This window comes from Neoarius graeffei, chromosome 4, assembly GCF_027579695.1.
Source record: "Neoarius graeffei isolate fNeoGra1 chromosome 4, fNeoGra1.pri, whole genome shotgun sequence".
In the NCBI taxonomy this organism is placed as follows: domain Eukaryota; kingdom Metazoa; phylum Chordata; class Actinopteri; order Siluriformes; family Ariidae; genus Neoarius; species Neoarius graeffei.
Genome location: NC_083572.1, coordinates 72,894,429 through 72,920,020, shown reverse-complemented (window position 1 = coordinate 72,920,020; position 25,592 = coordinate 72,894,429). Strand labels below are relative to the sequence as shown.

The 25,592-nt window shown below is 41.6% G+C and overlaps 1 protein-coding gene across 6 annotated transcripts in view; it reads left to right on the top strand.

Moving 5' to 3' along the window:
• kdm4aa (lysine (K)-specific demethylase 4A, genome duplicate a) overlaps positions 1 to 25,592 on the top strand; it is a 120,145-nt gene that overhangs the window by 43,245 nt on the left and 51,308 nt on the right. For all 6 annotated transcript variants that reach the window (XR_009654570.1, XM_060919682.1, XM_060919681.1 and 3 more), the window contains exons 15-19: positions 630 to 706; positions 4,231 to 4,286; positions 4,433 to 4,541; positions 19,208 to 19,396; positions 20,357 to 20,527. Coding sequence is in view for 5 of the 6 variants with exons in the window: in XM_060919682.1 (XP_060775665.1) it covers positions 630 to 706; positions 4,231 to 4,286; positions 4,433 to 4,541; positions 19,208 to 19,396; positions 20,357 to 20,527 (602 nt within the window). In the remaining variant the exon portion in view is untranslated. The remainder of the gene's footprint in view (positions 1 to 629; positions 707 to 4,230; positions 4,287 to 4,432; positions 4,542 to 19,207; positions 19,397 to 20,356; positions 20,528 to 25,592) is intronic.

Sequence of the window (25,592 nt, the reverse complement as noted above, 5' to 3'; positions counted from 1 at the left end):
AGTTCAAACAGGTGCCATTAATACAGGTAACGAGTGGAGGACAGAGGAGCCTCTTAAAGAAGTTGTTACAGGTCTGTGAGAGCCAGAAATCTTGCTTGTTTGTAGGTGGCCAAATACTTATTTTACTGAGGAATTTACCAATTAATTCATTAAAAATCCTACAATGTGATTTCCTGGATTCTTTCCCCCCATTCTGTCTCTCATAGTTGAAGTGTACCTATGATGAAAATTACAGGCCTCTCTCATCTTTTTAAGTGGGAGAACTTGCACAATTGGTGGCTGACTAAATACTTTTTTGCCCCACTGTATATCATGACAGGATAAAAAGGGTAATGACCTGGAAAGAAATAAAACGAGTTACACCTTCCAGGTATGTACGGTAGCTTGCTAATTAGCATGCAAATGCTCTGTTCATAGGGTTTTTTTATTATTACGATGACATGAAATTTATTTTTCTGCTTTCCTGTTGAAGAGTTAAAAACCTGTGGTCCGTCATAGCTATCTTCATCATTTAATCTGACATGAAGATGTTATCGCACAGTTTTTTTTACTGGCACTGCACAGTGTAAAACCAGCTTTAGTGGTCCTGTTTAAAGTCTGTATTTGTGTTTTGTGTGTTGTGTTGTTAGGTTGTTATGGCGTTTCCCCTGAGAGGGTCACAAAAGACTGGAAATGTGCCCGTTGCAAAGCCAATGCCCTCACGGAGGTCAGTGTCTGAAGCTTTTTGAGAATTGTTTCTGTAGATTACTCACGAATGAATGATGACATATATGGAAATGCTTTCTGGCAAAAGTTTGATTTAGATTAGGGTAGGGCTGGGCGGTATGGGAAAAAGTCATATCACGATTTTTTTTTTATAGCAGTCGATATCGATATATATCACAAAACAAATCACTATTTTGTGAATTTTAAATGTTCCCTGTTACTCTTAATTGAGATTTGAAGATATCAGAAGGTTAATTTTTTTATTAAATATTTATTTTCTGTCAAAGTTGAACATGACATGTAACACTATACAGCTGTTTCAGATAAATACAGAACAGGTATTTTAAATTAAAATCCTATATCTGACCGGTCAACTCCAAATAAATAAAAAATTCTGAAACTTAAATCTTAAAGCTTTCTAGTTTAACAGGAGAACACAAACAAAACAGACAATAAAATTTGTTGGTCAACTCCAAATAAATAAAAAATTCTGAAACTTAAATCTTAAAGCTTTCTAGTTTAACAGGAGAACACAAACAAAACAGACAATAAAATTTGTTGGTCAACTCCAAATAAATAAAAAATTCTAAAACTTAAAGCTTTCAAGTTTAACAGGAGAACATAAAACAGACATTATTTTGTCAATGTCAAATGTCTCGACTCTCTCTCTACCCTCATTATACATCTGTGGGAGTGCAGTCTGGGAGAAATGTTTACACCCAGGCAGTTTGTAACGAGGGTCCATAACTCTTAGCATCCACTTGAAGCCCTTACTTTCCACTGTGCTTATTGGTAGCATGTCTTTTGCAATACAATAAGCTAATGCATCTGTAATATCACGGTGTCTCTTAGATTTTTTGTCATACAGCATGGCACTGGATAAAGCAGACTCTATGGTCTTCTGTTGCTGCTGCACAGGCGTTGTTACTGGGGGAAGATTAGCACTTGTTCCGGGCTGTGTTTGTAAAAGTTTGGATTCTCTGTGCTCAAACGGGTGGCGCTGCTTCAGGTGATGAAAAAGATTAGTGGTATTCCCTGTCTTTGTCAGAACATGTGCTCGACATAATTTGCAGTGCACACTACTCTGTTTCGTGTCGGACTTCAAAAAACCAAAATACCTCCACGCCACTGAACTTTTCGGCCCTTTTTATCAACAATGTCAACGATGTCATCCCTTACGCCTTGGGCTGTGTCTTCCGTCGTTTCTTCCGAGGGAGCACTCATTTTCTTTTTTTATACGGCTGCAGCAGCACAAACACGCATGCTACGACTAGCTGCTGGCATGGCTCTATTCCAGCCACGTGATTTGGTTCAGCACGGCGCAACTCTCGTTGTCATTGGCTATTCGTATTGTCTGTCAAAAGATGGACAAATGTAATCTATCAAATTATATCGACCATGTTTCATATCTCTATTGAGGAAAAGTTATTCCTCGATAGCTATCGTTATCGTTTTATTGCCCAGCCCTAGATTAGGGATAAAACTAGCTCATGCTTAAAGGAACAGTCCACCGTACTTCCGTAATGAAATATGCTCTTATCTGAATTGAGACGAGCTGCTCCGTACCTCTCCGAGCTTTGCGCGACCTCCCAGTCAGTCAGACGCAGTCAGACACGCTGTCACTCCTGTTAGCAATGTAGCTAGGCTCAGCATGGCCAATGGTATTTTTTGGGGCTGTAGTTAGATGCGACCAAACTCTTCCGCATTTTTCCTGTTTACATAGGTTTATATGACCAGTGATATGAAACAAGTTCAGTTACACAAATTGAAACGTAGCGATTTTCTATGCTATGGAAAGTCCGCACTATAATGACAGGCGTACTAACACCTTCTGCGCGCTTCGGCAGCGCATTGATATCTGAGCTCCGTATCAATGCGCTGTCGAAGCGCGCAGAAGGTGTTAGTACGCCTGTCATTATAGTGCAGACTTTCCATAGCATATAAAATCGCCACGTTTCAATTTGTGTAACTGAACTTGTTTCATATCACTGGTCATATAAACCTATGTAAACAGGAAAAACGCGGAAGAGTTTGGTCGCATCTAACTACAGCCCCAAAAAATACCATTGGCCATGCTGAGCCTAGCTACATTGCTAACAGGAGTGACAGCGCGTCTGACTGACTGGGGGGTCGCGCAAAGCTCGGAGAGGTACGGAGCAGCTCGTCTCAGTTCAGATAAGAGCATATTTCATTATGGAAGTACGGTGGACTGTTCCTTTAAAAGTCATTAAAATTCTGTAAAGCTGCTTTGTGACAATGTCTATTGTTAAAAGCGCTATAAAAATAAACTTGACTTTACAGTAAATAATAATATCACAACAAATTCCCTGTTGTGCTTTTTTTTTGGGGGGGGGGGGGTTGGTTGGTTGTTTTCACATGTGCCCTTGACTTGAGCCTCATTATACCTTAACTGAATCCTTGCTCAACTGTAACATCTATTCTGTTACTCCACCAGCCTGGGGAAGTTTAGATGAGCAAATAGGCCAACATCATAAAATAACTGTAAGCATCGAGGGTAGAACTTGGGCCTTCACACCTGGCATTAACATAGCATGGACAGCCTTAAGTACATAAGTTCACTCCTGGGATTAGAAAAGTGTCTCGAGTGACTGCTTGTGATCGGCTCTCACATGCAAATAAACACGTGCTTCATTTCCGTTTGCAAAGTCCAAATGCATTCTTGTTTTTAACCAGAGGGAGGCAGCAATGTACTTTCCGTGTCTAGTTTGCTTGATGTTGATGATGATGATGATGATAACAATAATGATGAGAATGAAGAAATCAAAGCAGTACTTTAGCAAATGAGTACATATTTCTGCTTAAATGGGGGACATCAGTTGAGTAGGCAGTCCTTGAATGTGGCCTAGGACACACTTGCGTACACACAACTACAAGAATGTGGCCAAACGTGGCCCAGACCACCTCCAAATGTAGTCTGAGCGATTGTTCAGAACACTTTTGACCCCATTCATGCCTGTACTTGGAGCTGACCGCTTGTGACCTGATCACACAGGATGCGTGTTAAATGCCAGTGGCCTTAGCCACAAGTCTTCTGTACCAGTTTCTTTTACAAAGTAGTGAGATTGTAAAAACGGTATATGAAGTCATTTGGAAGTGTCGACATGTACTAGTGTGATTTCCTACTGCAAATTCAAGCACCAGCCCAACTGTGCTGTGTAAGCTAGTGTTAACATCATCAAATCACCATGTAATAGCGTCATCAAAACCTGCATTTCTCGATTGGGCCATTTCCATTGTATAAAGTAAATATTGTCATGCGAAAACTGATTTTCACATCATCCACATGTGTCAAATAGCAGTTTCCAGTAATAAAGGTTCCAGCTGTATGGTTTTAGGGGACCTGTTTAAAATTGTCATTAACGGAACCTAATGTCTCTCAGTCTAGTAGAACTGTTTATTGCTGTTTTTAGAACTTGCCCACGAATCTTTACACATTTGTTCTCTGTCAACAAGTCATTTAAGGTCAGTAGATGTCTCACTTTGGTGTTTCTCTTGATTTTACAGAGTTGTTGTCTGTGCTCGTTAAGAGGTGGAGCATTACACAGAGCCAACAATGATAAGTGAGCACTCCCTCTTATACTACGTAGCAGCCCAGGGCTGATCCTGATGAGCTTCTGTATCTCAGCATTGTCAGCTTCTCTCCGAACGTGTGTCATGCTTACTTACATACATGCGATTGTGGCATGTTCTGTGCTTGATTTTGCAGGTGGGTACATGTACTGTGTGCAGTGGCGGTGTTGGAGGCTCGCTTCGTGAACATCACGGAGAGATCTCCGGTGGATCTCAGCGGCATTCCCTTACAGAGATTTAAGCTGGTAAAATAACTGAGCTAAACTGTGTTTTCTAACCAAGCTTGTGCCCTGCTGTAGAGGAAGTGGCATTTCCTTATCCAGTAGAAGGCTGTAATTCTTCTAGAGACTTTGAAGGCTGGAAGAAAAAGCCGTCAGTCTGTATTTTATCTTTCCTTGCTAATATAAGGCCAAAAACAATGATACTAATTAGCCACACTAATAAATAAATCGTTATCTGTTTTGCGCAGTTAATAGACCTCGTTTTTTACGAAGTAATGCAGATATTTACTGCATGTATGCTGTTAATCAATTATCATTTTTAGTTATTTTTCTACATCTATGCTTGTATACAAATATCACCAGACAGTGAGTGATGAGTGTAGGTGCATTTGGTAATTATTAAGTGATCTCATTAAATCAGTCTCATTAAATTTGAAGGTTAATAATTAAAATGAATTGGTCTCATTTGAATCGTTTGAAGTGAATCACTCAAGTGAATCGTTCGAGTGAATCGAATCAGTGAATCATTCAAAGTGAATCAGTGAATCATTCAAAGTAGTGAATCATTCAAAGTGAATCATACCATTAATCCTGGTGCTTAATAACAAATTACCAAACAGCTAAATTATGGTATATTCCGAATTATTATGATCACTTACCATATTACATAACTTACATGCAACTTTTTGAATTCTTTGGGAGATTGGGTAACTTTTTGGAAATCTTATGCACACAAATAAATACACAGTTTGTTTAATAAATGAATTTATTATAACAATGATACTAAATCAGCAGTAAAACAGTGAGGTAGCGTATGTGTGTGTAAGAGCGTGTGTGTGTGTGTGTGTGTGTGTGTGTGAGAGGGAGAGCAAGGGTGTGTGTGAGGGGTCTGTAAAGTTTGGAATGTTATCTGAGGTGTTGGGGGAAGGTGAATCACCTCGTGGTTTGCCTTGAGACAAAGGAATTCCACCTACTTATAACATTATCAAATCCCCTGAAATCTTGATAATAATGAAACTAAGAGTGTTGGAAAAGATAGCAAAGAAGCATGCAGCAATCTATCTATTAAAACAACGGAGAGAGAACAATTGTAGAACACAATGATCAACTCAACACACTAAGTGTCTACAGTGTGCACAATTAAACAGTTTGAGTTAAATTCACACTACTTCATAAAGCTAATTCCTAAGACTAGTTTTTAATTATGCCCAAAATATGCCTAGTCTTACTGAGTTTTTCACCGTAGTGAAACACGTGAGCTGCTTCGGTAGAAGGCGCAGAGAACTTTCTGGTCCAGCGGAGCACTTGGGTCATTTCCGTGGAAAGCAGAGGATTCTCGGTCCGAACTTCAGCGTTCGTGAGGAAAAGTCTCTGATCAGAATAATATGCACAGCGCTTTAGTCAGAAGGAATCCGGTCGCTTCCAACTTTTAATTAAAAACTGCATTTGAGCGGCAGTCGTGATGTCACTTCTAATACGAATAAACGGGTTATAACTCAAGTTGAGTTTAAAATCGCGCTATTCTGGATTTTTACCGTGGCCAGTGGTGAACAAAGAAACCGCGCTGAATGGTGGATCTTGCAAGAAAGAGGTGTTTTCGGGTTTGCCCGCAAAGCGAGCAGTCTCTTTTTGTCTGAAGACCACCGGTCCAGAGACGGAAAGAGGAAGAGCTGGGCGTTTCTCTTTGTCTTATGCTTTCAGAGAGGACGTGGTGGTGATCCCGCCCCGGCGTGACGCAGGTCAATGCGGAAGTGGGCTGATGGGAAATGTAGTTTCTAAAGGGACTGTACCTACAATCCCCCTTTTGGTCTCAGGGGTATGATGGAGTCGTAGCACTGAGAGCACAGTATCGTACAGTCCGCATGTCCATAGTCCTTGAGGCAGCCTTGCTCTGCACAGTCCATGGTGTCCTGCGAAAACTGTGTAAACTCCAGGGATGTGATTTTTCCGCGAATTCGCGGAATTCCGCTTTTTTCACCTCAAAATTTGAAAAAAAAAATTTTTCCGATTTTTCGCTCAAATATCCGCATTCATATCCTATTCGTTCCGACTTTCAGTAATTCCGTCATTGAGATGAAACGAGGTACGTGATTGGCCCATCGCTCTGTAACAACGAATGAACGCGCTTGTTAGATAGCTGTACGTAAGCTCGCTTCAAACAGAGTTGAAAGATGGCAGCCTCCGTGATCGAGCGTAAAGATGCAAATCAAGTTAAAGAAATCGACAGAATAGTGAAAAACAAGTTCCGCTGGGAATGGTTGGAGAAAGAGGTTGCTACAGACGTTGGACATAATACCGTGAGACATTTGTTCAGGTCGGGGCGGATCGTCTCTCGCTCAGGGGCAGAGAGAGATGGCGTGCTTGCTGGAGCCCCTCTACGCATCAGCGTGTTATCTGTGAGTGTGTGTCGTTTGGTCACGAACAAACTCAGCTTTTTATGTGTGCGTTTTGTCCGACGTGGCAGAGCCGAGTGTGTTTGACAGGACATGGCTGTCTGGGTCGAGCTAGTGGGCTTTGTGTGTGTGTGTGTGTGTTTAGGGAGGCGAGAGGTTGGCTGACGGTCACCCGGAATGAGTTCACGTACCGGCGCGCTGGGCGGAGAGGAAAGGAAAGCGAGGAGGAGATGCTGTTCGTCATTTAGTCCGCGGAAATATTTCCACTTTGGGTGTAAAATGACTGGAACATTTGCTCAGGGAACAGACCCGACACCAGAGTTAGCTCCTGAGTTAGCACGGCTTGCTAGTAGCAGTGAAGTTCTGTTACTTCACACTCAGGCTTGTTGCTACTTAGCCATGTAGCTAGCAAGAGCTTTAACGCACCGCTTAAACACAAGTCTGTCAAGGCCATTTATTTATAATTTAATCCTATTTTGGAGCATGTATAGCTTCTTCTGGCTACATAGAAAGTCAAAATATGTGTTGCAGCTGCCTGCTCTGGCTAACAGGCTAAGTGAAAGTGAGCGCTGCGCAGCTGGAAACGCCCCCTGTCCTGTTGCTCCACCGCGCTGATGAAGAGGAAATCTGTTGCGCTGAAGACCAAACCGCTCCATAAGGCATATAGAGTGCACTAGAGAGACGACAGGGGCCCCCTGTGTAGGGCACTTGTATAAGAAGGAGGAAGTGATTTGGGATTGAGCCTTCAGTGTGTGTATATGGAGGCTACTATATAAAGTTAGTTTCGTTTTAGAGAAGTGTCAACATCATCTTGACCAGTGTTATCAGCCAGGTTGTTAAATTTATTTATTATTTTTTAAATTATTTTTTTTTAAAAGTATGATAATTATGAATGAATGAATGAAATGAACTTAATTAAATTTACAACCAATGTAGATACATTACATTATTTACACATTACCGTGATATCTAAGGCATAATTAACAAAATTTACAGCAATAAAAAAAAATTAAGGGTGGCACGGTGGTGTAGTGGTTAGCGCTGTTGCCTCACAGCAAGAAGGTCCGGGTTCGAGCCCCATGGCCGGCGAGGGCCTTTCAGTGTGGAGTTTGCATGTTCTCCCCGTGTCCGCGTGGGTTTCCTCCGGGTGCTCCGGTTTCCCCCACAGTCCAAAGACATGCAGGTTAGGTTAACTGGTGACTCTAAATTGACCGTAGGTGTGAATGTGAGTGTGAATGGTTGTCTGTGTCTATGTGTCAGCCCTGTGATGACCTGGCGACTTGTCCAGGGTGTACCCCACCTTTCAGAAATATGAGTAGAAATATTAGAGATATTGGCTTCTTCACAGACTTCTGATTGGATTGAATGGATTCAGCAAACACATTTTTTGTGAATGTTGTTTAGTGAAAAAGTGATTTTTATTCTTGCATATGAAAATCCTCAAGTGAGTGAACACTGTACAGTTCTGTATATGAGTCAATTTCACAGAAAACATTTTTTTTTTTTTGTCCGGACGTGTTTTGTTTACATTTTGAGATTTCTAAAACCTTTTTATCGTCTCGTATGATAAAACATTATCAGTTCTACCTTGCATTTCAAAATTTGACTACTTTGGTTCATTGACTACTTTGTTCCCCCACCAGGGCACTGCCCTGGACCAGCTGGGGGCCTGCAGCCCCCAGACCCCCGGCCACAATTTTCAGATAATTTCACCAGCCCCAAATCACATCCCTGAAACTCATGAGTTCCAGTAAGACAGTTGGAGGCAGAGGCATTTGGGCATATAATCACTATATAGGCATTTTGGGCATATAATCACTATATAGGCATTTTGGACATATAATCGCTATAGGCATTTTGGGCATATAATCACTCTAGCTAACTAGGTCAAAATCACATAAAAAAAAAAATTAAACATGAAACATGTAGTGTTTAATTTCTTATGCATAAAAAAGAAGAAATGAAGGAAGGAAAGAAGTATTAGTGTTTGGGTTGGCAAACCTAATCTTCTGGGAAGGTGATAGCAGTGGGTGGTCTGGCTAGAAAGCGTGCGCTACTGCGGCTAAAGCTGTCAGGGACGCAGACCATCTTATCCGGCTTGGCGTAGTGTCATGTATGGGTTGCCTAGGCAGACCCAGTGGATGTCTTTAGTGGAGGTGCACATCTCTAAGTCTTGTGGATTCACAAAAATGAGGATAGCACTGCCAAGACTATATGCCAGGTGTATTTGCGATGAATACACACTAGGCAAGGCAAGTTTACTTGTATAGCACATTTCATACACAGTGGCAGTTCAATGTGCTTTACAGAAGTAAAAGCAAAACAGTAAACAATAGAGAATAAAATTACATAAGAAATATAATAAGAATTAAACAATAGTAGAAATAAAATAATAAAATGAAGTAGAATTTCAAATAGGGGGGAAAAAAAACCAGCAGAATAAAATGGAATAAAAGTTAAGTAAAATTTGAAACATGCAGAGACTGTAAAAGTACAGATTATAAAACATGTAAAGAAGACAATATTAATTATTTAACAGAAAGTATCTGAGAACAGCTTGGTCTTTAACCTAGATTTGAAGCTGCCAACAGCAGGAGCATTTTTAATGTCCTCTGGGAGTTGGTTCAATAGCTGTACTGCATAGTAGCTAAAAGCTGCTTCACCACACTTTGTTTTAACAACAGGTTTTAATAGTAAATTTTTCTGTTGCGATCTGGTAGATCTGATTGGGTTAGGCCGCTGCAACATATCAGAGAGGTAATTGGGCCCTGTACCATTTAGAGATTTGTACACCAGCAGCAATGCTTTAAAGTCAATTCTGTAGCTTACTGGAAGCCAGTGAAGGGACCTTAGAATTGGAGTAATGTGCTCTGTTCTTTTTGTTCGTGTGAGAACCCTAGCCGCTGCATTTTGAACCAGCTGAAGTCGTTTGATGGTCTTTTTTGGCAGGCCTGTGAAAAGGCCATTGCAGTAATCAACCCTACTAGAGATGAAGGCATGTATCAGTTTTTCCAGATCATTTTTTGACACAAGTCCTCTTAGTTTGGAAATGTTTTTAGGTGCTAAAATGCCGTTTTAGTGATTGCTTTCATGTGACTGTCAAAGTTTAGCTCGCTGTCAATGAAAACACCAAGATTTTTAACCATTTCTTTAGTTTAAATCCCTTTTGTGTCAAGAATAGTGGTAATCCTGAGTCTTTCATTTTTTTTCCAAATAGAATTACTTCTGTTTTATCTGAGTTCAGCTGAAGAAAATTTTGTGACATCCAGTTGTTGATTTGATCGATACACTGGTAGAGACATTCAAGGGGGGCATAATCATTAGGTGATAAAGCAAAATAAATTTGGATGTCATCTGCATAGCAGTGATACAAAATTGAATTGTTATTGATAATTTGCCCAAGTGGGAGCATATAAAGGTTGAAAAGTAATGGTCCAAGAATCGACCCCTGGGGGACACCACAGGTCAAGGACATTGACGTTGAGGAACAATTTCCCATGGTAACAAAGAAGCTTCTATCTTTTAAGTATGAATTTAACCAATTGATAACTTTACCAGTCAATCCAACCCAGTGTTCAAGTCGATATAGCAGTATGTTGTGATCAACAGTATCAAAAGCTGCACTGAGGTCCAGTAATACCAGGACCGATGTTTTGCCTGCATCAGTATTAAGACGTATGTCATTAATAACTTTAATCAGCGCTGTTTCAGTGCTATGATTGGCACGAAATCCTGACTGAAAATTATCAAAACGGCTGTTTGATATCAAGAAGGCAGTTAATTGATTGAAGACAATTTTTTCAAGGATTTTCCCGATGAATGGTAGATTTGATATTGGCCTGTAGTTATTTAATACTGAAGGATCCAGATTATTTTTTTTAAGTAGGGGCTTTACAACGGCTTTTTTCAGGGACACAGGAACAACGCCAGTCTCTAGGGATGTATTTATAATTTGAAGCACATCTGTAATTATAAGATGAAGAACAGACTTAAAAAAGTTGGTGGGCAGAATGTCCAATTCAGATGTTGAGGAACTGAGATTTTGTACAGTTTTTTCAAGAGTCTCATAATCAATTAAACAAAATTCTGACATTGTGTTGAAGTTATCTATCTGTGTCATTGGTGATTGCAGTTTTTCAATTTTTTGCAACTGAGATATATTATGAGCAATATTCTGCCGTATTTTATCAATTTTACCTTTGAAGAAGGATGCAAACTCATTGCATTTATTAACTGAGAGAAGTTCAGGTGCTAATTGTGGTGGGGGATTAGTTAGCTTCTCCATTGTTGAAAATAGCACACGGGCATTGTTCATATTCCTGTTTATGATGTTGGAGAAGAAAGACTGTCTTGCTTTACGAATTTCATAATTATAATTACAAAGCATCTCTTTATGGATTTGATAATGGATGTGAAGTTTAGATTTGCGCCATTTTCTTTCAGTCTTTCTACATTCTCTCTTTAGCAATTTAACAGCCGGGTACTACTTCCATGGTGCTTTCTGCTTATCATTGACTCTTTTGATTTTGAATGGAGCAATATCATCCATAATTTGGGTCATATTTAAATTAAAAATTTCCAGTAAATCATCTACAGAGTCTGACATTTTGGTTGAGTTCTGAGAGAGAGCTTGCTCAAAGAGAGCACATGTGTTGTCTTTTATGACTCTCCTACCCATAGTCGTTAAGCTGTTCTGAATGTGAGGAGACATAGAAACATCAGAGAAAACACAAAAATGATCAGATAAGGCCAGGTCAACAACAGTAGTAGAAACAGTAAGACCCTTTGTGATGACGAGGTCAAGGGTATGACCACGAGAGTGGGTCGGCCCCTGTACATGTTGTACTAGGTTGAAGTGGTCAATAAGTGCAAGTAGTTCTTTGGCATAAGTGTTTTCAGTATTATCTACATGCAAGTTAAAATCCCCAGATATAATAAGACAATCAAACTCTAAGCAAATGACTGACAATAGTTCACCAAACTCTTCAAGAAAGACTTTGGCTGAATGTCTCAGAGGCCTATAAATAGTTAATAATAATATGTTAGGAGAGCATGTAACAAGTGCACATAAGTGTTCAAAGGATGTAAAATCACCAAGTGAGGATTGTTTACACTGAAAAGAAACTTTGAATATATTTGCGATCCCTCCACCTTTCCCCTGTCGGGTAACATTCAAAAAATTAAAATTTGGGGGAGCTGCTTCAATAAGGGTGGTAGCACTATTAGCTTGATCCAGCCAAGTTTCAGTTAGAAGCAAAAAATCAAGATTGTGTTTGCAGATAAGATCATTAATTAAAAATGACTTGTTTAAAAGTGATCTAACGTTCAGAAGAGCTAGCTTTACAGAAAGTCTAGAAGTAATATCTGCTTGTGCACTCTATTGTTTTGAAACAGGAAGGAGATTAGATTGGTTTACCCCCTGGGTTAAATGTGCTCTATGTTTTCTATTTCTTATCAACACAGGAATAGAAAATGGCATAGGCATATTGGGTCCCAGCTGGTTTTCAAAACTACACCCATTTGCAGGGACCCAGAGTACATCAAACAAGACTTTCTAAATGTTCCATTTGGTTTGAGGGTGAAAGGATTGGAGATGACATGTATCTTTTAGATGGTGAGCCAGCTGAAAGTCCTGGGCGAACACAGTTTTGATGAACTGGGTACACTGCTTGTCGCGACAGATTTGGGCTGGAAAAAGAGAGTGTAGCCATTTGGAGCAATCTTTGCATACTATTAGGGAAATCCATGCGTGTGGGAGATGGAGATGGCGCAGTGAAGTCAGAAGAGCGAGAAATTGGTGAGTTCTTTGTATGGCAGTTTGTCTCTGATTTTTGGCAGTCTGTCTTTGAATCTTGGCAGTCTGGCAGGTCAGATGTCTGTGTGTCCTTGATGACGACTTGCAAAGATGATTGTTTTGGCTTTGCAGAGGTATTGTTTTTTGTAACTATGTCCGTCTGCGACATTTTATCAACTGTTTTCCTCAATGCTGGCTGAGAAAAGATTGCAAGTCTGTAATGGTCTACTAAGACCTTGGCTCCAATCCAGCTGAGTTCAGTGCTATTTGGCTTGAAGAATTCTCTGCGATTCCAGAAAAGGTTAAAATTGTCTATGAAGTTCATACCAAATGAAAAACAAGTTTTTCCAAGCCAGGTGTTAAGACTGAAGAGTCGAGAAAATGCAAAACTTCCTCTCGCTGGGAGTGGGCCACTAATAAAAGATTGTATTCCAGTCTTATAGAGATCAGAAAAAAGTTTTCTGAAATCATCTTGGACAAACAGCTGTTTTCTGAAAGCATCATTTGCTCCCACATGCACAACAATACGTTTGATAGTTTTATACTTGGACATGAGTTTCAAAATGCTGTCTTTGGTGTCTGAGATGGATGCATTTGGAAGGCAGCAAATAATCATCCCATGACCTTTTAAATGTCTTACAGTGGAATCACCAAGAACAAGGGTTGTGGGATCAGGTGGTGTTACGAGCTGCTTTTTGCCTCTTCCCACAGCTCTTCGATCTTGGTGCGATCTCTTTTTACAATGTGTTTGTCCGCTTGAAAAATCCTCTTCCACATCCCTGAGGCATTCAAATTTGTTCTGAAGCCTTATGGGCTGTGAATTTTCCATAGGATTGTAAATCCTATTGTAATTTGTAGAACGAGCTGGTGTTGAGGTAATTACTCTTCTGTTTTTATTTTTGGGCTTGCCACCCATCATTTGCCAGTTTTCTGTACTCACATTTTGCCCAGCTTGATCGATGAATTCATCCACTCGATCTGCAATGCCATCGGTCTGTCGGAGTGCAATCTCTGCATTCTCAGCCACTGTTTCTGTACTCCTTTCCTGAGATATCGCTTTTAATTCGTTCGTCTTTGGCAGAGCATCAATCTTTGATTCCAGGATAGAAATCCTCTGTTCTAGTTCCATGCATTTTCTGCAGGATTTTTTGTCCCCTGGCATTTTGTTTTAAAAGCTAACTTATCTTATAAAGATGAAAAATAAAATGAAAAAATAGTGGAAATTAAATTAAAATTCAATTAAAAGCTGATAAAGATGAAAAATAAAATGAAAAAATAGTGGAAATTAAATGAGAAAGTAAAGTATAGAAAGAAAGATCAAGAAAGCAGGAGCAAAGCAAAGAAGCATCCTACTTGCTTGAGTAGGAGGAGCAAATGAGTAACTAGTAATAATAGCGGATTTTAGTATTTTATCTGCCATGTTATACCGAAGGGTTATTACTTCATTGGGTTGGTAAGTCTGACTGGGAATGTTAGTGTACGCTTATGGTTGAGTGATGCGTACAAGCTAGGTGGACAGGATGGGCCTAGCTATCGTCCCCCTTTTTGGAGTGAGGACTGTTCAGAGGTTTGATTCGATTACTATGGACTCATCGATATGAAAGCATTTGATTAGGTCTGGATGTCCTAATGCGACACGTGACAGGGAACGGTTTTCCCACGATCGAAAGGTCTCGACCAGGGTGGTAGGAACTTCTCTGAGATTCGGGCGTAGTAGGCTTTTTGTCCTTCTACGCTCGAATCGAGATTCTTTTGGGCACCTGTAAAGGTTGACTGTAGGTGGCGTCGTAGGTCGGCGACATGTTGATGTGCGGTGTATGCAATTGCGACGCTCATGGCCTCTGGTTTGTATAGGAGATGCGGGGGAAGAACCGTCTCTCGCCCAGTCATCATCCCAAAGGGTGTGACTTCAGTGGCGCACTGAGGGGTGGACCGAATGGCCCTTAGCACCAAGGGAAGTTTCACATCCCAAATTTTACCATGGTTTGTGACATATTTTCGCAACATGCTCACAATGGTTTGAATGGCTCGTTCAGCCTGATCAGAGAATTGAGGGTAGTACGCGATATGGAATTTTGCCTCGACGCCTAACATGTTCCACAGCGCAGCCATTACACCAGCAGTGAAATGGGTGTCTGTGTCTGAGTCGATGGATAGAGGGAGGTTTTTCAAAGAATTGTGGCCACTAGGGGGAATCGCGATGTCAGGTGTTTCGACACCGGACTCGGTGTGCAAAGACATGAACTGAAGTTCATCGGAAATTTGATCTCGCGTGGCGCTTGGTTGATCGGTGTTCGCACTAATCTCGTCGCAACGGGTTTGTGCATGTTTTGTAGGATCCAACGACTGTGGGATTTTGATTTGTGTGAAGCTGACTAAGTTTAGGTTGCAGGGCTTGGTTGGGATTGGGTCGCTTTGTGAGAGCCGTGTCTGAGAGATGGTGGCGAAGACTTTAGCGCACGTGAGAGGCACGTTTTGTGGGTTTGCCTTCACCACCGGGGGGGGCCCTACATCCTGACCCTCGCCTGCTGTTTCAGAGGGATCTCCTCCCCCTTTCACGGGATATACCCGTGGTTCCTGGCCTAGTCATGCTAACGGATAGCTTTTGTCATTTTTCTTGAGCTCTTTTGTTTTGTCTGTTGAGGAATTTGACTGTTCCTGTAACAGTCTTCTAAATTCAGCCAGGCAGGCCTTCAAAGAGTCCAGCTCTGAGTGGGACTCATCAGGTTGGTCCGAGTCACTGTCTCGGTCCCCTCTACGCCTACGTGGGTAGCTACGGTTGGAGCGCTCCTGCCATCTCTGGCCAGAGCGGGGATGACGGTCTTGCTGCCAACCGTTTTGTTCCTTGTGACCATTGTCATCTGATGAGCGGTTGCCATGGTCACTATGGCCTTGCCATCGGTCTCTCCTGGCCTTACCTTGCCGATTCTCCCACTCACCTTGGTGATGGCTCGGCAAGGGGCGGTTTGGACTGTAGTTTCTCCAGGTGGGTCCCCCTTTTGGAGCTTCACCTTCTTCTAAAGTTAGCGGGGGCTTGTCCTCACCCTGAAAACTAAGGACTCTGGGTTCATCATCGTTTCCGTTTGCGGTTTTGACAATGATCTCCCAGGTCATTTGGGCTAGTTGCCTAGTGTCCCTCATCGAGTAGAAACCTTGTCGACACGTCAGTGTGACATGGGTCCGCACGCTTGGGTGGAGGTTATGCAAGGAGAGGGATTTGAAGCCTCTATCTTCTTCCAAGCCTGGTGCGCTACCACCCTGGAAATGGGCAGTACATAGCCGTCTATAATATTCACGAGGCGCCTCAGACCGTTTTTGTTTGGTTTGTATAGCACACAATGTCGCGGAGGTTTCATCCGTGTACAGCGCATATTCTTCTCTCATGTAATTGCAAAGTTTCGAGTAACTATCGTGAACATTTGGTGGTAGTGTCTCTAAAAACGCACGGACGCTGCTACTGGAGGTCTTCCAGATCAGTTTGAGTTTTTCTCGCGTTGTGGCTTTCGGTAGGTCTATCAGGCATCGGTCAATTTCTCGTAAATAATCATTTACATTGGTTCTTTTATTATCGGGATCAAATCGCTCGATATCTTGGGCAAGTAGGTCAATTTGCCATATGCGGAGGGCTTGGTGCACGTCCTTGTGTGGCCTCCTTCGCTCCTCTGAATACTCACTGTCGGAGCTACTCTGGAATCGCTCCAGTTTCACACGAGATGCGTAGCCTGATTCATCCGAGGATGGATCAGGGATACTGTAGCGCACTGACCTGGGTGTGCTACGGGCCTGGGCTCGGGATGAGCGCAGGACGGCTCCATCTTGGCTAGACGACGACGGAGTCGTGTAGCGAGTTGATGGAGTTTGGCGGGATGTCTGGTCCTCGACCAGGTAATCCACGGTGTCCGGTTCGGACGCCGCTTCCCGCTCTGAGCTTCGGCGCATTGTTGGGGGTCTTTCACGCCCCACGCGCTCTTCTCGGGGGGTCTGCTCCTCAGCAGCCCTCTTGGCAGCCATTTCGGCTTTCTCTAGCCTTTTGGCGCAATCAAGGGAGTTCTTCAAGAGACTACACTCCCTATGTAAATCATTGACATCGGCTGCCAGCTCGGCGTTGCTGGTGGTCAGCCTGTCAACCTCTCCACGGAGGGATCTGATCTCTAGATCAGTATCCTGGAAGTGAAAAAGGAATAGCTTACCGAGTGCCTCTTGGACACTAATAGTTGTTCTCTTTGGATCTCTCATATGTTTTATTGAGTTGATTATGTTAATTTGGCATTCACGCCTACTCATGTCCTTAATGCTTGACCTTTCGGAGGCAGAGCAATGAATGAGGTCTGCGATGACCTCAAAAGAGACACGTCTTGAGCGTTGTCTTCAATTTCTGAGACACGCGGGGATGCCATTTTGCTTAGGCTGGATACTAGGTAATTAATTAATCAATTAGTTAATTTATTAATTAATGGTTATTAATTAACATTAACTATGTAATCAATTAAAAAGGTTTGTTTGTAAATGCTCTCTTATCCTAAGTTGAATAGGTTATGAGTATTTGTGATATGGTTATCACGCTACTGTTAACCGTTTTAACACACCTGGGGATATACCTTAGCAGTTGCTGAATTAACTGATAGTTTATTTGTTGTTGCAACAATATTCAAGAAGTCAACAAGCCAATCGCCTCACACAGGGCACCAATTTACTGTAGGTACATTTGGTAATTATTAAGTGATCTCATTAAATCAGTCTCATTAAATTTGAAGGTTAATAATTAAAATGAATCAGTCTCATTTGAATCGTTTGAAGTGAATCACTCAAGTGAATCGTTCAAGTGAATCAAATCAGTGAATCATTCAAAGTAGTGAATCATTCAAAGTGAATCATACCATTAATCCTGGTGCTTAATAACAAATTACCAAACAGCTAAATTATGGTATATTCCGAATTATTATGATCACTTACCGTATTACATAACTTATATGCACCTTTTTGAATTCTTTGGGAGATTGGGTGACTTCGGAAATATTATGCACACAAATAAATACACAGTTTGTTTAATAAATGAATTTATTATAACAATGATACTAAATCAGCAGTAAAACAGTGAGGTAGTGTATGTGTGTGTAAGAGCGCGCGTGTGTGTGTGTGTGTGTGTGTGTGTGAGGGGTCTGTAAAGTTTGGAATGTTATCTGAGGTGTTGGGGGAAGGTGAATCACCTTGTGGTTTGCCTTGAGACAAAGGAATTCCACCTACTTATAACATTATCAAATCCCCTGAAATCTTGATAATAATGAAACTAAGAGTGTTGGAAAAGATAGCAAAGAAGCATGCAGCAATCTATCTATTAAAACAACGGAGAGAGAACAATTGTAGAACACAATGATCAACTCAACACACTAAGTGTCTACAGTGTGCACAATTAAACAGTTTGAGTTAAATTCACACTACTTCATAAAGCTAATTCCTAAGACTAGTTTTTAATTATGCCCAAAATATGCCTAGTCTTACTGAGTTTTTCACCGTAGTGAAACACGTGAGCTGCTTCGGTAGAAGGCGCAGAGAACTTTCTGGTCCAGCGGAGCACTTGGGTCGTTTCCGTGGAAAGCAGAGGATTCTCGGTCCGAACTTCAGTGTTCGTGAGGAAAAGTCTCTGATCAGAATAATATGCACAGCGCTTTGGTCAGAAGGAATCCGGTCGCTTGCAACTTTTAATTAAAAACTGCATTTGAGCGGCAGTCGTGACGTCACTTGTAATACGAATAAACGGGTTATAACTCAAGTTGAGTTTAAAATCGCGCTATTCTGGATTTTTACCGTGGCCAGTGGTAAACAAAGAAACTGTGCTGAATGGTGGATCTTGCAAGAAAGAGGTGTTTTCGGGTTTGCCCGCAAAGCAAGCAGTCTCTTTTTGTCTGAAGACCACCGGTCCAGAGACGGAAAGAGGAAGAGCTGGGCATTTCTCTTTGTCTTATGCTTTCAGAGAGGACGTGGTGGTGATCCCGCCCCGGCGTGACGCAGGTCAACGCGGAAGTGGGCTGATGGGAAATGTAGTTTCTAAAGGGACTGTACCTACATGAGCTACACGAGAAGCAGAAAATGTCACAAATAGATTCCTAACTCCAAAGTTTTTCTAACAATATAGACAAAGGTGTAAGAGGTGAGCAAAAGGTACTGGTGGGTAAATTATTGCCAAAATTTGAAGGCAGTAGTGATATCGAGATAGTAGCTCATGTTGCATATCAACCAAAACGCCTTTCCGATTTAAGTAACTTGGGATTCACTTTGCTAGTCAGAGGTGAATACAGTAGGTTTCCTCACTGAGAGTTAAGGCAGCCGTGTGTTCGCCTTAAAAGGAAATATTTAAGATTACAGTAATTACAACGACACAAACTGAATTTCTGGATGTTTGAACTATAATGCTGTTATTGTGCTCTGTTCAATATATCAAGTTCACATTCTTTACCATTGTGTCACTTAATGTGTGTCACTCATTGACAGTGTGTTTTTTACAGAAATGTTACTACTGTAAGAGGCGGATGAAGAAGACGACGGGCTGCTGTGTGCAGTGTTCCCATGGCCGCTGCCCCACCTCGTATCACCCTACCTGTGCCCAGGCTGCAGGCGTCCTTATGCACCCGGATGACTGGCCTTTCATCGTCTATGTCACTTGTTGCCGTCACAAAGGCCCTGTCCATTCAGAGGTACAAAATTAGAGGAGAGTACCTATGTATTCACTGTCCAATCAGAGTTGCACAAATGGAGCAGCATTATTATCCCCCGCCCAAACAAAGTTTGGTGGGGGGGATATAGAAACGCCATCCGGTCACGTTTTTGTTCCGGGCTATATCTTTAAAATTACTGACGATAACGTCATGAAACTTTGTATGCATATCAGGCAACATGTGAACTGGTGCCTTTTGCTATTTTGGATTTTTGAAAAATAAAGTTTTTTTTCAATTTTTTACATAAAAAGTAGATTTTGACTTAGTTTCGAAGAGCAGTGTTCGTTTCCGGAGCATATATCCAAAACTATTCATGATACGGATTTGAAACTTGGTATACATGCTAACAAGGTGATGTAGATGTGCCTTTTCATACTGAGAAATTAAAATTTTTCATGTTTCCATGGAAACAATTTCAGATTTAGTCTCTCAGGTTAGTCTTAGGGGTAGGTTTTGTTTCCGGAGCAGAACTTGAAAACTATGAGCGGTATGGTCTTGAAAGTTGGTAGATGTGTTGATTAGGTAATGTATATGTGCTTTTTGATACTAAGAAATGTAAGAAACTAATTTTTAGCTCACCTGGACCAAAGGTCTGGTGGGTTTATGCTATGGGCTGCTGAGATCAGTGTAAAGGGGGAGGGCTGATTTCCTGCAGCAGAACTTGGAAAAAAAAATGTGACAAATAATATCTTGAAATTTGGTATATAGTTGGTATATAGGGTGGGGGATATAGATGACTCTGTCTTCTTGTCTATGTTTTTACTGTCAGAGATTAGTTAACTAAAATATTGTGGTTTTTTTTTAAGATAATAAGCTTGATTAAATTCCTGTTTTAAAAAAAAAACAATACTTATTTCATAGAGTGTTAGTAGAATTAGCCTGTTTTTTGTAGCCTTTTTTTGTGAGTAAAATTTGATTCTCTCCCTTTTTCTCAAACAGAGGAAAAAAGAGGCCATGATGGAAATCAGTGCAGGCCAGAGGGTGATCTGCAAGCACAAAAACGGACGCTACTACCAATGTGATGTGGTTCAGCTGACAAAAGAGACATTTTATGAGGTCAACTTTGATGATGGCTCCTTCAGCGACAACCTCTTTCCTGAGGACATTGTGGTGAGAGGGCTTGAGTGTGAACTGACACTTTTTTACATTTCCTTTTAATCATTTGCATTACCTTTGGACCCTTTTATCCAGAATTACATCACTGTTAAAGCCTAGGTCACAACTGGACGGACGATTTTTTGGCTGTGCGATTTTTGGCGTTTCCCAAATCGCTGCGGTTTTTTTTGTCCGTGGAGAAAGACACACGTTGGCCGTAAGTTTGTCTTGCAACCTGAAAAAAACGTAAGCACCCATAGAGTTTGTTTGACATGACAAAGAACCTCTGCGGCCAGTCTACGGCTTGAAAATCAGCACGTCACACGCACCCTCCGTGCGTTTCTTGCATTTTTTGCACGTAGACTGGCCATAGGAGCACGTACGGCCGGTTGTGACCGACGCTTTAGGTACGATATAATCCAAGCTTCACAGCCAAGTAGTCTGTGGTTAAGGGTCATGTTAAAGGCCCAAAATTCAAATCACATGCACATGAGCTGCTGCTTTGCACTCAACTACAAAGACACCATTTTTTAAAACTCAAAACAGCATAAGAACAGAAACAAAAACCGATTTTTTGTTTGTTTGTTTTTATTACAACAAAAATGTATTTATTTATTTATAAATAAAAATAATGTATATTTTTTTATTTTAAAAATAAAAAAATTATTTATAAAAATTTTAATAATTATTTTCATAAATTATTTTATTTTTAAATAAAAAAAATTGTTTACAATTTTAAATAATTTACATTTAATTATTTTAATTATTAGATTTAAATGTTTAAAAATTCAAATTTTTAAATAATTTAAAAAAATTAATTAAATTAAAAAAAATTTAATTACATTTTAAAAAGCATTTAAAATGCTTTTTAAAATTTGAAAGCAGATTTTTATATTGCTTATCCTTTATACAACTCACTGCACTCTTGGCTCTTGAATATGGTTAACTGTTTATGCTAAATGGGTGGTGGTCTGGTAAAATCCTACACAGCCAAACATTGGCATTTTCTAACATGCATATACTTCTGAAAGATTTTCTTGAACTGTAATATGATTCTGTTTTGTATGTATCTCAACCAGAAGTAAAGGTCAAGCATTTTAAAGTGCATATCACGGGTAAATTCAGGAGCAAGATTAATGTAATTCTCCTATTTTATATTAAACTTTGGTCAAATATCTGTCACATTTTGCATTATGTGCAATTTTTTTACCTTGCACAATACCAGAACAATTCAGTTGAAGTCAAGCCATTTGAGGCGAATTGGTCCGCCTCTGAAAAAACTTGGCATTTGAATTTCCCGGGAAACATTGATTTTCGTGACGTCGCGTGCGGGACGCCTCCCTCTGAATCCTACGTCAGCACTGGTTTGTTTATGAGAAAACGACCTGGTGGTTTTCTGCAAATTTCTTCAACGTTATCGCGTAATTATTAAAATGGTTAACAGATGTATCGTAGGAGGGTGTAGCAACACCAATCTTGATGGGATTAGCACTCATCGTTTTCCACATTGTGCTCAGGTGACAATTCCATATTTCAGTGCAAAATCGCTAGCTGCTAAACTTGGTCTACACAGGCTGTGCACTGAAACCGTGCAAGCTCGCGCAGCCGACGTCACGAATCTGGCTCCAGACTCCCTTGGGATTTTTCCAGACGTGTTTTGTTATTTTTTTTTTTCTGCTGTAGACAGATGGCCTTGTGCAAAATTACCCTTCTGGATGAGTGTGTAAAGGGACATACTTTCATATAAAAAGAAAACAACGAATTTGGTCCAGGATATGCACTTTAACAGTATATACAAACACTGTGTATACACACCTCACTGAGATAGGAACACGTGGTATCCAATCATCTGGCAGCATAATGCATAAAATCATGCAGATACAGGTCAAGAGCTTCAGTGTATGTTCACGTCAAACCTCAGACTGGGGGAAAAATGTTCTCTCTGTGATTTTAACTATGGTGTGCCAGGTGGGCTGGTTTGACTATTTCAGAAACTGATCTTGGCATTGTTAAGAGAGGTCTGAGGAAAGTTCAAGTTCAAAGTGTTTGTCATGTGCACAGTAAAGACACGTCCTCTTGCACAATGAAACTCTTAGTTTGCTGTCTACCATGAATGCCAATTACAAATACAAATAAATAAATAGGCAGAAGAAATAATCCAAAGTAAAGACAATGTAGTGCAAAATAAAAGCAAAAAATAAAACTGTATAGTACAAAATAAAGGTAAATGTAGTGAAAAATAGGCAGTATAATACAACAATAAAGCAAGGATCGGACGTAGCAGCAAAAAAGGGCGGTAATGTGCAAATATGTGCAAACAAATGTAAACAGTCAAGGACCGTTTACAGGGAAGTAGTCCATGGTTATAGACTTCTGTCAGCTGTTCAGGAGTCTGATGGCGGTGGGAAAGAAAGAGTTCTTTAGCCCATGTTTACATTAGACCGTATCAGCAGATCATCAGATTAACGTTTTTAAAACGATTAGTGTGCACACAGCAACACCAATACACGATTTGCGTGCACACAGCAATACCAATACACGGATACGCTCAGCTCCGCAGGCATCCTGCGCTCCAAATCACTCCGCCCTGAACAGCGAGTGCCCTCTGGAGGGTGCGCACTCCGGCCTTGCGCAGCTCACAGAGCGCGCGAGTGTAGTGCACAAGCTGTGATTCGGGACTGAGCCGCTGTGTGTGTGATCCCGGCGCATATCACTTACCACTTGCAAGTGGAAGGATGGCAAGCCTAAAGACAATCATAACTACACAATGGGCAGTATTTGCATCAGTATTTGCAGTATTTTCATACTTTTATACTCTTTAATGAAAGGTGATACAAGGTGGAAGTCCGCGCCGTTTTTCAGCAGTCGCGTCACATGACCAACGCCAGCGAATCAGGAAGGTGGATGTCACAGTGACGTTGTCCAATGACGATGCCAGCTAGAGCTCAGCACAGCGTATCCGCGTATTCTCAATGTTTACACAGCACCGGAGCTGACACGATCTGGATTGAATACGTGGACCCTGGCGGATTCCCGTTTCCCGGCGTTTCCAGGCGGTTTAATGTAAACGGACAGTGCATCCGCGAAGAAAACGAGACAGATACGGTCTAATGTAAACTTGGCCTTAGTCTGACAGTCTTACATTTCACACTTCTGTACCTCCGGCCCAAGGGTAGAAGTGTGAACAGTCCATGCTGGGGGTGGGTGAGGAAAATGGCCAGACTTGTTTGAGCTGCCAGGAAGGGTACAGTAACTCAAATGATCACTCTTTTTACAACCATGGTGAACAGAAAGGCATCTCAGCATGCACAAAACATGGAATCTTGAGATGGATGACCTACAACAGCAAAAGGCCACATTGGTTTCCATTCCTGTAAGCCAAGAACAGAAATCTGAGGCTATCATGGGCACAGGCTCACCCAAACTTGATAGTTGACTATTAAGAAAAAAACAAATCACCTGGTCTTTTTCCAGTCTTCAGTTGTTCAGTGCCCTCTGGGAAAATCACTGTTTTCCCAGAAATTATAAGCAGAAAACTTAAAACGCAAATATCTGACAACAACAAGTCAAACCAAGATAAATCATGTCAGATCTTTTTCCACCTTTAATTTGATGTAACAACCAACAAAATTCGGGTGAAAAACCTAGAAATGTTTTCGGGGTGGGGGAGGGACCAGTGTACACACCCATTAACTTATAATTGTTAATGCACCTTTTACTTGCAAAGGCCCAAGTATACATCTGTGGACATGGCTTTGTGTAACACAGATACCAACTTGCCCAATGTGCGTCTCCAGAGTATACTTGATTTTACAGATGCATCAGTGCACAAGCTGAACCCATGCATAATACCACTCCTGGATGGGTGTTAGTGCATGCTCAGTTTGGCAGATGCACAGTCAACGTGCACAGTCTGCATGGGCATAAAATCTGGGTGCTGCACAGACTGTCCGCGCAGACTGTGCAAATGATGAAATTTGTGTCGTGTTCAACATACGCACACGATGCATCCGGTAAAGCAGGGATTCTCAAACTTTTTTTTTTTGCTTTAAGATAAGATAAAACTTTATTATCTGTAAAATCGAAATTTGATTTACATGATCTACCAAGGCGGCACGGTGGTGTAGTGGTTAGCACCATTGCCTCACAGCAAGAAGGTCCGGGTTCGAGCCCCGTGGCCGGCGAGGGCCTTTCTGTGCGGAGTTTGCATGTTCTCCCCGTGTCCGCGTGGGTTTCCTCCGGGTGCTCCGGTTTCCCCCACAGTCCAAAGACATGCAGGTTAGGTTAACTGGTGACTCTAAATTGGCCGTAGGTGTGAATGTGAGTGTGAATGGTTGTCTGTGTCTATGTGTCAGCCCTGTGATGACCTGGCGACTTGTCCAGGGTGTACCCCGCCTTTCGCCCGTAGTCAGCTGGGATAGGCTCCAGCTTGCCTGCGACCCTGTAGAACAGGATAAAGCAGCTAGAGATAATGAGATGAGATGAGATGATCTACCAAGGGGCGGCACAGTGGTGTAGTGGTTAGCACTGTTGCCTCACAACAAGAAGGTCCGGGTTCGAGCCCTGTGGCCGGCGAGGGCCTTTCTGTGTGGAGTTTGCATGTTCTCCCCGTGTCCGCGTGGGTTTCCTCCGGGTGCTCCGGTTTCCCCCACAGTCCAAAGACATGCAGGTTAGGTTAACTGGTGACTCTAAATTGGCCGTAGGTGTGAATGTGAGTGTGAATGGTTGTCTGTGTCTATGTGTCAGCCCTGTGATGACCTGGCGACTTGTCCAGGGTGTATCCCGCCTTTCGCCCGTAGTCAGCTGGGATAGGCTCCAGCTTGCCTGCGACCCTGTAGAACAGGATAAAGCAGCTAGAGATAATGAGATGAGATGATCTACCAAGGGGCGGCACAGTGGTGTAGTGGTTAGCACTGTTGCCTCACAACAAGAAGGTCCGGGTTCGAGCCCTGTGGCCGGCGAGGGCCTTTCTGTGTGGAGTTTGCATGTTCTCCCCGTGTCCGCGTGGGTTTCCTCCGGGTGCTCCGGTTTCCCCCACAGTCCAAAGACATGCAGTTTAGGTTAACTGGTGACTCTAAAT